The 15,619-nt window shown below is 44.6% G+C and overlaps 1 protein-coding gene across 7 annotated transcripts in view; it reads right to left on the reverse strand.

The window, feature by feature from the left end:
* Positions 1–1,001: 1,001 nt before the first annotated feature.
* baz2a (bromodomain adjacent to zinc finger domain, 2A) overlaps positions 1,002–15,619 on the reverse strand; it is a 32,816-nt gene continuing 18,198 nt past the window's right edge. For 4 of the 7 annotated variants that reach the window (XM_083769468.1, XM_083769464.1, XM_083769466.1 and 1 more), the window contains exons 20-30: positions 14,977–15,605; positions 12,578–12,914; positions 11,884–12,039; positions 10,505–10,665; positions 9,549–9,614; positions 8,709–8,995; positions 8,146–8,281; positions 7,576–7,722; positions 7,065–7,318; positions 5,429–5,587; positions 1,002–3,788 (exon numbers count right to left, since the gene is read on the reverse strand). In XM_083769468.1, coding sequence (XP_083625594.1) covers positions 3,629–3,788; positions 5,429–5,587; positions 7,065–7,318; positions 7,576–7,722; positions 8,146–8,281; positions 8,709–8,995; positions 9,549–9,614; positions 10,505–10,665; positions 11,884–12,039; positions 12,578–12,914; positions 14,977–15,605 — 2,492 coding nt within the window. In that variant the 3' untranslated portion in view covers positions 1,002–3,628. The remainder of the gene's footprint in view (positions 3,789–5,428; positions 5,588–7,064; positions 7,319–7,575; positions 7,723–8,145; positions 8,282–8,708; positions 8,996–9,548; positions 9,615–10,504; positions 10,666–11,883; positions 12,040–12,577; positions 12,915–14,976; positions 15,606–15,619) is intronic. The other 3 variants (XM_083769470.1, XM_083769467.1, XM_083769469.1) reach the window with 2 other exon arrangements.

Genomic DNA, 15,619 nt, shown 5'->3' on the forward strand with positions numbered 1-15,619 from the left:
AGGGGCCGGGCCGGGCCCGGGCCATTTCCCAAAAGGCCGCCCGTGTCCTAAACGGTTGAGAAATGGTTAAAACCAACAAAGCTATTTTCGTCCCTGGGTCAGATAGACCCAGGGACACGCATAGCTGTGTAATGAAGTGGTTGCACCACTCAAATCATTTATAAAACACTTTTGAAAAAAGCCGACCTAGAAGCTCACAATGCATCGCAACACTACACATTGTGAGCTTGTAGATCGGCTATTTGAAAGAGGTTATTGTATATTTAATATCTATAAAGTAACTAACTAAAAAAAAAATATATATATATATATGTAGTAGAGTAAAAGTACAATATTTGGATCTGAGCTGTAGTGGAGTAGAAGTAAAAAGTATTGGACATCGGAAATACTTAGAAATACTTAATTACTTTCCATCACTGATGGAGCCCTGACCTTCTTGGGTCAGGGTTCTTGTGAGACACTTTGCGGTGTTGTAAAACTTGTGTCATATATCTAAGAGGCATCATGAGGTCATTTGCAGTCGTGGAATAATTATCAGACCTCGAGTAGACTACTGGACTCTCACAACCAAGCAACAGGACATTGTTTGCATAAATTACAATGTCTGAGGAGAAGGGGGAAAAAAAGAACCTGACAAGGCATATTAATTAAAGGCCTTGCAATCCGTCACATCTTCCCAAAGCTAAACATTATATTAAGTCAACTTTATCCTCTGAGTTTTGACTATAGTTATGGCATTATGGTTATATGCAGGGATATGTTGAAACTATACGCACAGTGGGTGCATGGATGGTGTTGGGCTATACACCACTGTTCTATTTTCCAGGCGTTGCCGCGCGGCAACGCCTGTGCCGCGTCGCTGCGCACCTGCTTCGCAGACGGTGTGTGTTGGGCTTCACTTAGCCTGAAAAGCTTTGAAGACCCCTGGTTTAACCATGTATGCAGTGTGATTATGGCACTGAAAGCGGGTTGGAAAAAGGGTCCGTGGACAACGAATCCTCTCTACTAGATGTGGTTTTTATTCAACGCACAGTACATTCTACAGATGCTCACATGTTAACATCACCTCGATACAACATAGTCTTGTAATACCTCCTCTTAAAAATGATAAATTGGTCCTAAAAATATATATAGAAAGGAACAAATTTAAAGTCACAAAAACTGTACATTGTTAAAAATTTCACGTAACACCACGTTTGGTTTTTATTTTAATGTTTTTTTTCTTTTTCCTTTTTTGAAAAACAAGAGCTATCCCTTCAGCGTAACAAGGAACATCAAAGTGTATTTCCAACAGAACCGATTTGCTTTCAGTGTAAGAAACTAGCTTAAATAAAAACCCGGGTTTCGGAGTCATCCTGTCACCTTCATTGACACCAACTTGGCCCTTGTACAGATGGAAAACAAAACAAAAACTCTAAAACACACAAGAAAAGAGGAATGTAAAAACGGAATAAAATGGGCAGACATTTGTTTTGAGTTGTGGATTCCACCTAAGGGGACATTTGCAATGTCTGGCCTTCAATCTGGTACGTCATACAGGACTATCATCTTCCACGTGACAGCCTTTCAGTGCTTTCCGCCCCATCAGACCTGTTACAAACTGGAAATATTAATATCTAGAAGTAGTTTCATCACTGGTTTGTATTTTGTTTTAAGTCAACTGAAAGTGACGTGATTCTTTGTCCCATTTTACTTTAATACACATTACAGTGTAAATAGCAAAAGTACAGTGAGCGCTAATGTAGATTAAAACAAATTAATTAATAAATCAATAAGAGTTCAAATGGTGCTTGCATCGTTTCAGTTCCGATCAATATGGTCCGCGACGCACGTCCACCACGTATGTCGAAGCTAAAAACTACCCAGACTGGTTATATAGACAAAATCCTCCAGTTATAGCAGTAGTTCTCAAGATTCTCTGGAACAGGGCCCACTCGAGTGTTCCACCTTGGATCAATGGAACCCACGTGGTACACATTAAAAGAGTTTATTAATTGGCATCACTTTTTAATATTAAATCTTAGCCAATTATGTGGAGGCCAACCAGTGGACCCCAGCCCACAGGTTGAGAACCAGTGAGTTATAGAAACCAGTGTCCTTCACACAGCAGCAGAGGAATGGTGTGCACGTGTGTGTGCACATGTGTGAGGGGGGGGGGGCTCATTAGCCTGGTCAGACTAAGATCTAATATATCTTTTAAAAACAAGAATGCCACGCGTATCATTACCAGCCAGGTGAAACAGGTGTTCTCCGTGTTGTGCATCATCAGTCCCCCTTGTCTGCGGCGTTACAGACTCTGGGTTGAGACCATAGAGTTATTATATATCTAGAGAGTGGATGAGGAGCGACAGCCCCGCCCCCCCCCCCCCCCCCGCTATTCACTTCAATGGAAGTCTGGGGCTTCCGCTGAGACTTCCGCGCAGCCTTTCAGAGTATGGGATCAGACTCGGGCAGCCAATCAGGACTAGGTGGCGCAAAAGTCGATATAGCCAACAGCAGCGATCAGATTGCCAGGTTGATAAAACACGCCTCATATTTGCATACTGGGCCCTGATTGGTTCGGGGGTGGGGGGGGATCCAATCTCTACCTACTAATCTAACACAGGCTTTATGTTTTTATTTTGTACTGGCAGATGTCTGGTTTACAGGCTAGGGAATCATGTGACCGTGTCACTGTGTGTGTGTGTGTGTGTGTGTGTGTGTGTGTGTGTGTGTGTGTGTGTAAGAGTTTAAGTGGAGGTTATACAATGCCTACTTGTGACAATCCAAGAAGAAAACACGCTCATTTTTTTTTGTTTTGTTTAAACTGGCCATTTTGATAAATGGTTTAGAACATAATCCATTAGGTAGGTCTGTACACATTCACTACAGGCTATTGCTATTAAATAATCCCAGCTATGGTAATCTTTATATATATAATATATATATATAGAATATATAATAAAAAATATATTGGAGCAAAAAATTACTTCTAGGCATAAGAACCACGTTACATTACATCTCCATTGAACAGGTAAGAGAAAGGGGCCCACGCCTTAAAGAGGTCTTGTGTTGGTGGCGGGGGTTTCTTCTAAGCAGGTCCAGAAAACAGTCAGTCTGAGAGACCCCCGGTTACCCCCTCACGGCGGGACCCTGCTTATACGATATGAGACTATGACGGGAGGAGGATTCCACACAGGTGAGAGAGCGCGAGCGAGAGAATGAAGTGAAGAGGTGAAAAGACTGGAGGTTATCCCTCCCTCTCCACGAGTCCAGGGAATGTGGAGCAGAAGAAAGAAGTTCAAGCCAACAACGGGTTTGGGGCCTTAAAAAAAAGCTGAGGCCAACAGTGGAAATGATAGAACAGACAAATAATCAAATCTATACATATATACCTATACACGTTAAAAATACATGGTGGCTGGACGCGTCTTCCAGACAGTCTTAAAGTAGTTACGGGGAAGAGGAGCGACAACAGTCTGAGGAAGCTCCACCGCTAACGGGGAGGAGCGCTCCTGGGCTCCTAATATCCCGAGGCATACTTCCGTCGCGCGACACTGCCGCGAATAGCAGACGGCGACACGTTCTGAGCTTGTAGGTCGGCTACTCTCGGGCCGCGCTCGGCGAGCGCGACAAGCAGAAATGAGGCCTATTTGTCCTTGTTGTCGTAGAACTCCGCCCAGCGGTTTTGGAAGAAACGCCTCATGGCATGCCCAGCCATCCCCACCTCAGACGTGTCCTCGTTAAAGAGCTCACAGTTGTTGAACACCAGCTGGGCGTCGGCCGCAAACTCCTCGCAGCTGCAGTACCTGTGGAGAGAATGACACCTCCATTCAAACAGCTTTTCCCACCACCTGTTGAGTCGTTATGCCAATTAATTTCAACAAGTGTGTTGTCAGTGTGCTGATGTTGTATCCTACAGGGCTGGCTTACACGCCAGTGTGGAGAGGACGTAGAGCCTCCGTCCTACTCCTCCTGCCAACAGCCGCAGCCCGTAGGAGTGGCTCAGGGGTAGAGTGACCGGATGGAAACCGCAAGGTTCAAACCCGGGCTTCCCCAGAGTTAGTGTCGAAGTGTCGATGGGCAGATTGGTGCCTTGCATGGTTTCCTCCAGCATCAGTGAATGGGTGAATGTAATGCACAATCTCTGTAAAGCGCCTTGGATAAAGGCGCTATATAAATGCACCATTTACCATATATAAATGCACCATAAATGCACCCTCCTCCCCGCCTGGCTTCCCTCCCCTGAACACAGGCCAATTGTGTTAGTATAGACGTTCGACAAAGCTCATGCACGGCGGTGGATTCAAACCCCTAGCCTCTGATGGTGGGCTGGTACTATGCCAGTCAACCCACTTCTACAAATCCCTATCCAGAAAATAGCTCGATAAGCTACAGGCTTATCGAACTGCTATTTCAGGCAAAATGTTGACCCCAGAATAGGGAAACTATGGGTTCATATGCTTAATTAACCAAGATTATACTCTAGATGCTTTACCGTAATTATTGGCATGATATTGATGGTCAGTTACATTGGCTCGGCTCTGGGCTAAGGTTTACTCAGCCAGCGCAGACCCATTGACTCGGCTCTGGGCTAAGCCAACTTGAAGTAAGAAGCAGAATCTGACATTGTGACTTCTCAAAGTGAGTCAATATCACGTGTATTGACAACTTGTGAGCTTCACATGCATTTATGAACTAGTAGCGTAGGTTCTGTCAAGGATTTGTCAAGGCTGAATAGCTGGCTATTCTAATCAGTGGCAGAGCGATACCTATATATTGATTAGATATATTGATACTGTGCTCAAATCTTGAATTTGAGAATGGCTATAGGTGTGCTGTGCTGTCCACGGCTGGAGAGCCTATTCCGACCAATCGGATTGCTTGCGTCGGAACTACCTGATGCACAATCTAGATAGGTTCCCAATGTTTTCTGGATCAGAGCCCACTTAAAAATCTCGAAAGTGTTCATGGGACACCCATCTGACCACTGAAAGCCATAGTACATATGTATAGCATAGTAGTAAATATGTATAGTTTATATGTATAGTGTATGTATAGTTTCATTATATAGATATTCCACTGTTACTTTCTTAGCTTACGCATGTTTCATGATATTGATAAATGCTTTTATGTGATGTATTCCCATGCTTTTGTTCTTGCTTAAATGTAAGTCGCTCTGGATTAAGAGCGTCTGCTAAATGCCTAAATTGTAAATTGTAAATTGAAAACTCTAGTTTAGACTTTTGCGTTGGCTATTCAAACATAGCCGATATACAAGAGCACAGAGTCGTTTGTACATCTGTTATTGATTTTGAACATTTCTGAAAAAGTGTGCAAACTACTGATTTAGAAGGCATTTGTAGAACACTTCAATCTCATTAAATATTATATGACCAATAAAAAGGGCCCACTTTCAATATCATCATGTCTAAGCTCCAGTAATAACCTTTGACCGTCGTACCCTCCCTGCAGCAGCCTCTCTCGCATGGTGAGGAAGTCCATGGGGTTCTTGACGATCTTGCGGTAGCCTGGCACCATCCGCGGGTTCACGGGTTCCAGGAAGGGCCAGGCGTCTCCGTGAGCCTCCATCTCCATCAGGATGATCCTGGAGAAACACACAACACCATCAGTCCATCACAGCTTGAACGGTGCAACAAACCTGGCTCCGAAAACATCGGTCCCACAGCAGGGCCAGGAGCAGTATTCGCTGTACAGGCGCTTTCAAACTGACGTCAATAACCCATTCTGACCTGAGATCAGATTCATACGAGGTTTCCGCCGGACACACACTGGTCCTGATGAACCCATTCTGACCTGAGATCAGATTCTAAAAATGTCAGTCGCTCTTCGATTTTTCAAAAATAGCAGACCTACAAGCTCGTATCGCGCCACTCGGTGGCGCGATATGAGCTTGTAGATCTGCTATTTTTCAATAGCTAAAGCATAACATGATGCTAACACCAAAATGGGTGCCCGGTCAGAATGGGATAATGATGGTCAGTACTTAGCTAGGGGGGTGGATGTGGAGTGAATATGGTTGGTGTCTTTCCGGTTGTCATTTAATGTAAGGAACCCAAACATCTGTAATATGTATTGCTGCTGTACATCCTATTACCTCTTGTTTTTTTCTTTTTTTTTCTTTTCTTTTTACTGTTGATGTTTTTGTCCTATTGTATGTCTTGTTTGTCTTTGATGTCTTGCATATTCAAAAATTCCAAAAGAAAGAGTTTACAAAATAATAATAATAATAATAATAATAATAATAATAATAATAATGATGGTCAACTTTCCTAAACGAGTTTCCTGGATACCAAAAGCTTGTTTTGTTGGTCAGCTTAGCTAGCTAGCAATAATGTCATTTTTTATGGTGAGAGTAAAAAAAAAACCTTCAGGAGAAATGAGCTTATGTCTCCCTGACCTTGATTGATATTTTTCTTAATAGACAATAAAATACAGGTAGAAACAGTACAGGGTACAGTCAAACACAGCATTGGTAGAAAGACCTTTGTCTTTGTTTCCATTTGGGTCCCATGCATTCATTCACAATAACCGTGACAAACATTTAAGATTTGTCAAACACATTAAATCTACATTGTACAGGTTGGAATAGAAATAGTTATTTGAGGCTGGTTGATCATAGTTAATGTAGTGAGCCTACAAGACAATATTAACCCCTTAAACCCCATATACTTTGATGACTGCTGGTATCCCACAGGGCTCTATACACTTTAACTGCCCATAACGGATATATCCGAAAGTGTTCCTTGTCTCCCAAACATCATTCAAATAAGATCCCTTTGCAAAAGTGTTGAATTGGCTCTTTAACCCATTTTGGGCGGGAACCCCTTTTGGTGTTAGCATCGTGTTATGCTTTAGCTATTGAAAAATAGCAGATCTACAAGGTCATAGCACGCCACCGAGTGGCGCGCTACGAGCTTGTAGGTCTGTTTTTTTTTTTTTATCGAAGAACGACTGACATAGAAACATAGCTTTTTCAGAAAACTGTCAGGATGTAGAAGACATTTTTAGAATCTGATCTCAGGTCAAAATGGGTAAAAAGGCGTCATGTCAACAGCACTCACTCGCAGTAGGTGAGGTCGGGCTGGTTGCGGGTGGTCATGCGGCGCCGCTTGGACGGCGAGTGCCCCGCCCCCGAGCCCCCGGCGCCTTCCCCGGAATAGCGGGAGGACGAAGGTGGCGGGGTGTCTTTGGGCCTGGTTGCCATGCCGGCGGTGCGGCGGGGCGTCGCGTCTTCCTCGGAGCTCTCGTCCTCGTATCTCCTCTTCTTCACCCGGTTCCTCTTTTTGGAGGAGCCGTGCGGCGAATCACCTTCCTCCTTGAAACGGGCAGAGCAAAATGACAGGTTAGAGCAGGAGGTCAAACAGATTGGGAGGATTGGGGCAAATTAAGAGCAATTGCAACAGAGGGGAAATTTCCAGGGAGAAAGCAAGGTCTGAAAAAGGACTTATTACACAAATGCCACTAATCTTAGCCTGCATGCTGTGATTGGAGAATGGCGCTTAAACGCTGGCTGTCTGTTGAGTGGATAACATTTAGTTTTTTTTCTTTTTTTTTTTCGTCAACGGTCCTGACCTTGACGACGCAGGTGGGACAGAACCAGTCCCCCTCGGGCACCTGGGTGACCTTTGGCTTCAGGCAGTACATGTGGCAGCCGTGGTCGCAACCGTCGCACAGCAACAGGTACTCATCATTGTCTCCCTTCCTGCACACCTGGCAGGTCTGGAGATGCAGAGAAACCACACGGTGCTGATGGTTAGAACCCGTCCCTCAGCCTCGCCGTTGTACTGACCGTGGTGTGCTGCGTTTACCAACAGAGCTGAACCCTCCAGGCTTTTTTGGGGGGGCTGTCGAAGCATTGGATTTCCATTTGAACCGTTTGATTACGTAAGCCATATGGCGAAATGGGGACCCTTTGTTCCCCCGCTTACCTTAGGGTTAGGGATTGGGGCTTACATTTAGCTGTTTAGCTGTACATTTCTCGAAATGAAAATCAAAATGTATTGATTTTAGCCTGGGGTGGTTTTAATTGTGGTTGTCAGATAGCGTTAGCCAGCCTAGCTGCCATAGATCAGCAGCACACGGCCATTATCTCAAGGCACAACCGCAACTATAACAAAGACAGCCCATATAAAAAGGTCTTACCACTTTGACAACAGATCTCTCCCAGGCAATGGCCTTCTCAAGCTGCAGTAGACACAGACACAGCTGGGGGGCGCTGCGGCACCGGTCCAGAGCTTGCCTCCACGTTCGCAGCCGAGGGGTGATCTCACTTTCAAGACTGGGAGAGAGAAGGAATATTAGAAACAGGCCATGTTGTAAAATAATGTATAGATGTACGACAGTGTCGCACGGAAATAGCAGATCCACAAGCTCATAACCCATGGCGACGCGATACCCTGCGAGCTTGTAGATCTGCCCATTTTTCTCTGTCAGGTGGAAACCTACCATGTGCAAAATATTTGCAGGATTCTAATTTAAAAGTAGCAAAAGCAGCAGATCGAGTAGTTCAAAACGCGCCACTTTGCGCCGAGCTTCGAGCTTGCAGATCTGCTACTTTTGTGCGACGCTGTAGTATGATCAAGCACGGCGTTAATTTGCGGAAAAACACGAAAAGTTAAAATAAGGGGATAGAGGATTCTGCCCCGACGTTTTGCCAAGTGCTCCATCAATACAACGCACTGAATGTTGCAGAGTGCCTCCGTCACCTCATAGCATCCATAGGCTGCAGCTCCTCTCCGGGCGTCGGGGTGAGTGGAGCCAGACGCATGATCTCGGCGGCGTTCCAGAGGGGCTCCTTCAGGTAGCGCCTCTCGATGTTGCGCTCCAGGTTGGCCAGCCGCAGCATGGCCAGGTCCAGGGGGTGGGTGGCGATGCGGGGCAGGTCCGACCACTCCTTCTTGGTGCGCACGATCCAGTCGTCGCGCGGGTCCGCGTCGTGCTCGTAGTACTGCAGGTCGTCACGCGTGGAGTCCGGCTCTGGGACCGTGTACGGCTTGAGACGGAAACGAAGAGAGACGGAATGTCAGCTCCCATTTTAATTTAATCGCTTTCATTGTGAAAAACGTCCTCGGCACAAATATTTGTGAAGTTTTTAAACGTTTGAGGACCACTGCTCTATACGCTATACAACTAAGAGTGTATTATATATTTTTTATTTACTATATTGTTTGTTCTCATTTCCCAATACAGGCATATTCTCTACAAAAAACACCTTGCCTCCATATTTTTGGGCATAAAGAAAAAAAGGAAATGGCTGTAGATGGGCAAATTTCGATGTGAATAATAATAATAATATCTGGGACTTATATAGCGCTTTTCATGACACTCAAAGACGCTTTACATGTGTGGGGGCCAGGTGGGGAATACAGATGTGTCTGTAGATTTGTACTGGCCCATCTGTGTGGCTTGGGCAAAAACCGAAAACCACTGCAACAAATGACTAGATTTAAAAGGAAGAGAGTGTCTTCCTGGTTTTTTTTTTTTTTTGTTTAAATTCACTCATTACAATTGTAAAGGAGGTTTTCTAATAAAGGAGGTGACTTTACCTGAAATTCTACCACTGGTGTCTCTGTGTTAGGATCACCTTCACTCTTCACAGTCTGAGGAGCCACCTTGAAAAAATGAAAATGAATGAATCCAAACATAATGTGTTTAGCCATGTCTCAATATGTTCTCATTATTTCAAATGGTTTCTGTTAATACATTTCCAGCATTGTGGCTATGAGTGTGCAGCCATTTTCTTCATTTTCATTGTTCATCGGCATTAGGCCTTTAGCATCTCATCAATTCTCCTGCTTGCTCATTACTTCTGAGTCCTGAGCCAACAGTAGGATCACAGGGCACCGCTACCACCTTCTGGACATTTGCTGCAACTGCAACCTCCTTGGTTTATAGTGACATGCTAAGCAATCCCCAGCGTTCCCAACTTATAGCAAGCCTGCAGTTCCTTTCCTAAGCTCTCCAACTTAAACAGTGTATAAGACAAAAACGATTTGGAACACTTTGTCTCTGTCGAATAGAAACCTCATATGTTCAAAACTGTTACTTTTCAAGACTCAAATAAAACAAATAGCAGATCTACAAGCTCAAGCTAGCAGATGCGCTACTTTTGATACTCATGTGGGCATTAATTTATGAAAAAACACAAACAGTTTGAATATAGAGATAAGAGGTTCCTTCCCGACAAAAATGTCAGTGTAATAATTCAGTTCAGTTATTGCTTGGTTATCCCATTCTGGGCGGGAACCCCTTTTGTTGTTTTAAACATTATGTTAAAATTTAGCTATTGAAAAATAGCACATCTACAAGCTCATAGCGCGCCACCGAGTGGCGCGCTACGAGCTTGTAGGTCTGCTATTTTTGAAAAATCGAAGAACGACTGACATAGAAACATAACTTTTTCAGAAAACTGTCAGGATGTAGAAGACATTTTTAGAATCTGATCTCAGGTCAAAATGGGTTGCAGTCCATCCATAGTGGAAGCTCGGTAGTGTTCTCTCACTTTGAGGTGGAGGTCAGCTGCGATGACCCGCTGTTCCAGATCCTCCACCCACTGCAGGGAGCTGACGTCCGTCTCCAGGGCTCTCTCCTGCACCTGCCAGGGCTGCTGCAGAGCCTCCATCAGGGCATCCCCCTCCTCCATCTTCACCTGGAAGATGGAGTCTACAGGGACACAATGGCAAAGAGAACATGAGGAGGGGAGTGGGCAGCGATTAATTGTCATACAAATGACTGTGGTTGATGATTTAGTTGAGTTGTTGGGGGATTGAACATAAAAAAGTAATACAAATAAAAAAAGTTTGGTTTTTAGGCTGTGTAAACTAAAATTGCACAATAATACAGTATGACAAATACACATTTTAGACACACACACACACACACACACACACACACACACACACACACACACACACCATCATGTTGAGCCTGTAAATCTGCTATTTATTTCCAATTATTATTTTTTAATATATATACAATATGGGGAATTGTGATGATTTGGTACCCCTACAGCCAAAGTAATTAAATAAGATGTAATCTTTGATTTTATGAAATATCTGAGATCATTAGGACTTCCTGGAAGATTGAACAAGCATTATTTTGTAGATAGCCTATTCTCCATGCATGACGTGCTTCCATAGAAGCCATGCCCCACTTCCATAGAATCCAAATGACCCAAATCAGTGGTGGTGACTAGGGCTGCAACGATTCATCGATTAATAGTAATCAAAACAATTATTTAATTAATTAGTTGTCAACTAATTTAGTAATCGATTAATCGAATCGGCAACTAATCACTATTTTTTTGCAATATATCATAGGTTATTTCCCACTTAACCAATCCAGTGTTAAGTGTAACTAAACTAAAGAGGAGTGATCCATCTCTCTTCCCTTACAATCTGATATAGTTGCACAGTAGCTACTGCAAAGCAACATATGACACATAACGATTATAGTATCAAGAACAAAACATATCGCTTGAATATTAATTTTTAAATGATTTGAGTTCAGAAGTGTACTGTTCCTTTTAGACTGACACATGTGTAGCTATTCTTTAATCAAATGTATGCAGTCAGAATAAGCCTAAAGACACCATGAGTTGCTTTAATAATTTTTATTGAGTTTGTCTTTTATTTGAATAGCAGCCTAATCAGCAGCTAATCAAATTACATTTTGAATGAATTATATTTTTTGTTATTTAGAAAATAACCTAAAATATATTTCTAAAGTGATAGCTAAACAAGTGTCATAATCCGATTAATCAATTAATCGTTAAAATAATCGGCAGATGAATCGATTATGAAAATAACCGTTAGTTGCAGCCCTAGTGGTGACTGAGAACTTGAAACCAACAGAGCGTAGCGTAGTAACCGCAGCACTCACCGTGGGGTTGTTTTCGACACATGTCAGCCATGCTCTCCATGTGTTTGGCCAGGTGCTTGTGGAGCACCCTCTCCCTGACTCCTCTGGGATGCAGGGCCTGCAGGGTGTCGTACAACTCCTCCGGGTCCTTGATCCACCACCAGCCACGCACCATGGCTGCAAAGTGATGTCACACACACACAATCACAGGCTGCACACTGTGCACAGGCGGCCAAATTGAAGGTTGCACTGACCGCGTCGGCCACAAAATATAGACTAGAGCGGCCGCTAAGAACACGCCGTGTCAGCCAAAACACACGCTCGCGGACAGCATGACGAGCTAATCGACGGTCTTTAACCACGGACGTTGTTCTGGGAGACGACGTTCAGGAGGTTATTATAGTTTAGCATTTTGTAGTCGTTTATATTCTTTTTACCTTTTGTTTTCAATTTCAGTTTGGATTAGTTTTCAAAGTGGGTTTGATTGTTTTGAAAAGGCTTAGTTTTTTAGTTTTAGATTAGCTTTTATTTTAGTGTAACTGATGAAGGCTGGATAGCTGAAACATTTGTCCCCTGTTAAAAATGAAATAACGCTTTTGAACTGCAGTCTTGGTGTGCGCGACCCACTACCGTTATTTATTTGAAGTGTTTGTAACTATTCATTATATATTTTGTTAGGTTTGCTTAACAATAATAACCCTGAGGGCCTACTTACATGTTGGGATGGGCTTGACCACCATCTGTGTGAAGTACTGCTGCTCCAGTTCCTGGAACACCGTGTTGGGCGGGCGGCCTCGCCGCTTGGCCGCGGCGGCCCGCGCCCCTCTCCGGGCGGGGCTACTCCCTCTGCTGCCCCTCCTCCGCCTGCGGCCCGGCCGGGCGGGGGTGTGAGGAGCAGCGGCGGGAAGAGGAGCTGGAGGAGGCGGAGCCGGAGCAGCGGAAAGAGATGGAGGAAGAGGAGCAGGAGCCTGGTAGGCAGTGGGGAGACCAGGCAGTGATGCCGAGGTCACCAGGTCAGCAGGACACAGACCAGGTGGAATGGTGGACTCGGCCTACAAGTTGGAGGTGTAAGACACGGAGTATTAATACAAAGATCACACTCGTGTGAAGTGAGGGGCGCTCTTATCATCATACATCACATTCTGAACAAAATAATCACAAATGTGGTTTCGGCCAATCACAATTGGCGTCTTCAATTTTCTGCCCTCACTTTTTATCCTCAATATGTACTTTGCTCAGCCAATCAAATCATCGCTATGGGGTGATCAGCCAATCAAAATCGCTAAAATTCACACAAACAGACAAAGCTGGGCATAGGAGGGCTAGTGCCCCTAAAAAAAACACACCACATACTTCCCACACATTTTTGAGGGGTGCCTATATTCAGCTATAGTGTAGATTCTTGTCCTAACACAAACATTAAATGCCATTGACAATGAAGGGAGAATTTACGTCATGTGTCTGAGCAAATGATGATGATGTACGATGATAAGAGCACCCCTCACTTCACACGGGTGTGTGATTTTTAACAATGTATTTTCAAAACATTTCCATGTACTTTTACCCCATTTCCAGGCCAATCATACAGTGCAATAATGAGGCTCTTTATTCCAGTGTGCCATCAATGCCCCAAGACAGAGTCGAGCGAAGGTGTCACGCAACAAAAAGAACATAACACCACCACATCACGATGCAACGTGTTGTTAGATCTATTCCTTTTGTCACGCAACCTCCTGTATATATTAGGCCACAGGTATTTCACTTGTTAGACAGAACAAACTAAAGTCAATAGCCCAAAGCAATGTATATCCAAACAGTTTCCAAAGCATTTGATTTCATTCCAAACCTGTTCCAGACCTGGAAAACAGTTGTGTCCAACTTCAAAACAATTCCAGGAATTTCATGAGTGTGGGGAACCCTGACACTAGTCATGTGTTTTTACATGCATGCCAATTATGAAGGTGACAAATGTACTCCTGGATCCAATCTGCTGTGCCGAGCCAATCAAAGCAGTGGGAAAATTTACCGAAACACCTTCTGGAAGTGGCAGGACTACAGTTATGCATAGAGCATAAGTAAGCGAGTATGGCAATTCCCTGGTTATTGAAAATGGTCATGTAAACAGTAACACCGATATCAGGTTTCCAAACTTGGGTTCTTACCCCGATTGCCTAAGAAGTTCAGTGAATATACTGTAGGCAGTATAGTCTATTTACATGTGAAAAATTACTTTTTAGAAAAGCATATATAATGGAGTTATTGCCGTTATCACACATTCACACTACTGCTATGCTTCAAATACAATATATTAAGTCCAGTAATGGGGATACTAGTATGCATGCATACACGCTGTAACTTAGTGGGTAACATACGACGAATTAGACCGTTCCTCACCCAGGAGTCAGCCCAGCTCCTAATCCAGACAACAGTCTTGTCAAAACTTGACTATTGTAACTCCCTCCTTACTGGCCTACCGGCATGTGCACTTAAGCCCCTCCAACTGATCCAAAATGCCGCAGCTCGCTTGGTCTTCAACCAGCCAAAATTCTCACACTTCTCCACCCTTCTCCTCTCCCTCCATTGGCTCCCGGTCGCTGCCCGCACAGAATACAAAACTCTGATGCAGGCATTCAAAGCAACCAAAGGCATGGCTCTCCCATATCTCACAAGTATGATCACTCCCACTCCCAATCTTCCGCCGTAGTCTGAAAACCCACCTCTTCAGACTCCACCATGGCCCATAGTACTTGCCCTAGCCTAGCCCCTTAGATAGCATTTTATGTCGACTTAGATAGTATTTTAGACAGACTTATAGCTTGTTACGTAGACAGCACTAGAATTGCATTTTATGTAGTCATAGCACTTTATAGTACACATGTATATTGTATAATATATAATATAGTATAGTATGTATAGTTGACATAGATACTCCACTGTTACGTTCTTAGCTTATACACGATTCCTGATAACTACTTTTTATATATGTGATGTTCTGATGTATGACATGCTTTGTTTTTGCTTAAATGTAAGTCGCTCTGGATCAAGAGCGTCTGCTAAATGTCTAAATTGTAAATTATAACGTGTAGAGGCTTTAGACAGACGTATGTTGCATACCTTAAGGAGTGGAGCGACAAGGGCAGGCAGAGTGCTTGGCATCTGGGGAAGGAGTTTCGGGGGGGTGCTAGGCGAGGTAGGGTCTTGAGGCGCCGTCAGAGAGTTGGGGTCACAGGGCTCTTTGGGGAGCAGGTTGAACCACTGTCCCCGTTTCTCCGCCATCCCTTTCACACTGTCCTCTGGCTGATTCCCCTCCGGAGCGCCCCCGGGCGCCGTACACGTGCCATTGGTGACCGCCTCCTGCTGCGAGTGGCTGAGCCAGTTCTGGAAGGCAGCTTGCGTGAGATCCATATTGGCCGGCGAGCCGGGCCCTTCTTCGGACGCCGGGGACCTGACGCTGCTGCTGCGTCGACGGCGGTTCCTGGCCGTGCGGAGGTGAAGCTCCACCTCGGGTTTGATCTTGCGAGGCCGCCCGCGGCCTCTTGGCTGGCTCATGAGAGAGGCGGTGCCAGGGAGCGGGTCCTCCTCCTCCGGGGAGAAGGCGTGGGGCGTCGTCTTGGCAGGGCGAGCACGGGGAGGAGAGGTGGGGAGGGCAGGAGGTGGAGGAGAGGCAGCGGGCATCTCCTCCACTTTGGGCTCTTTCTTGAGGAAGGTAACGGGCAACTCCGCTACGAGAATATCTCCTGAAGCTGCAGGACAGAGA

Source organism: Protomyctophum parallelum, assembly GCF_964188405.1.
Source record: "Protomyctophum parallelum genome assembly, chromosome: 7".
In the NCBI taxonomy this organism is placed as follows: domain Eukaryota; kingdom Metazoa; phylum Chordata; class Actinopteri; order Myctophiformes; family Myctophidae; genus Protomyctophum; species Protomyctophum parallelum.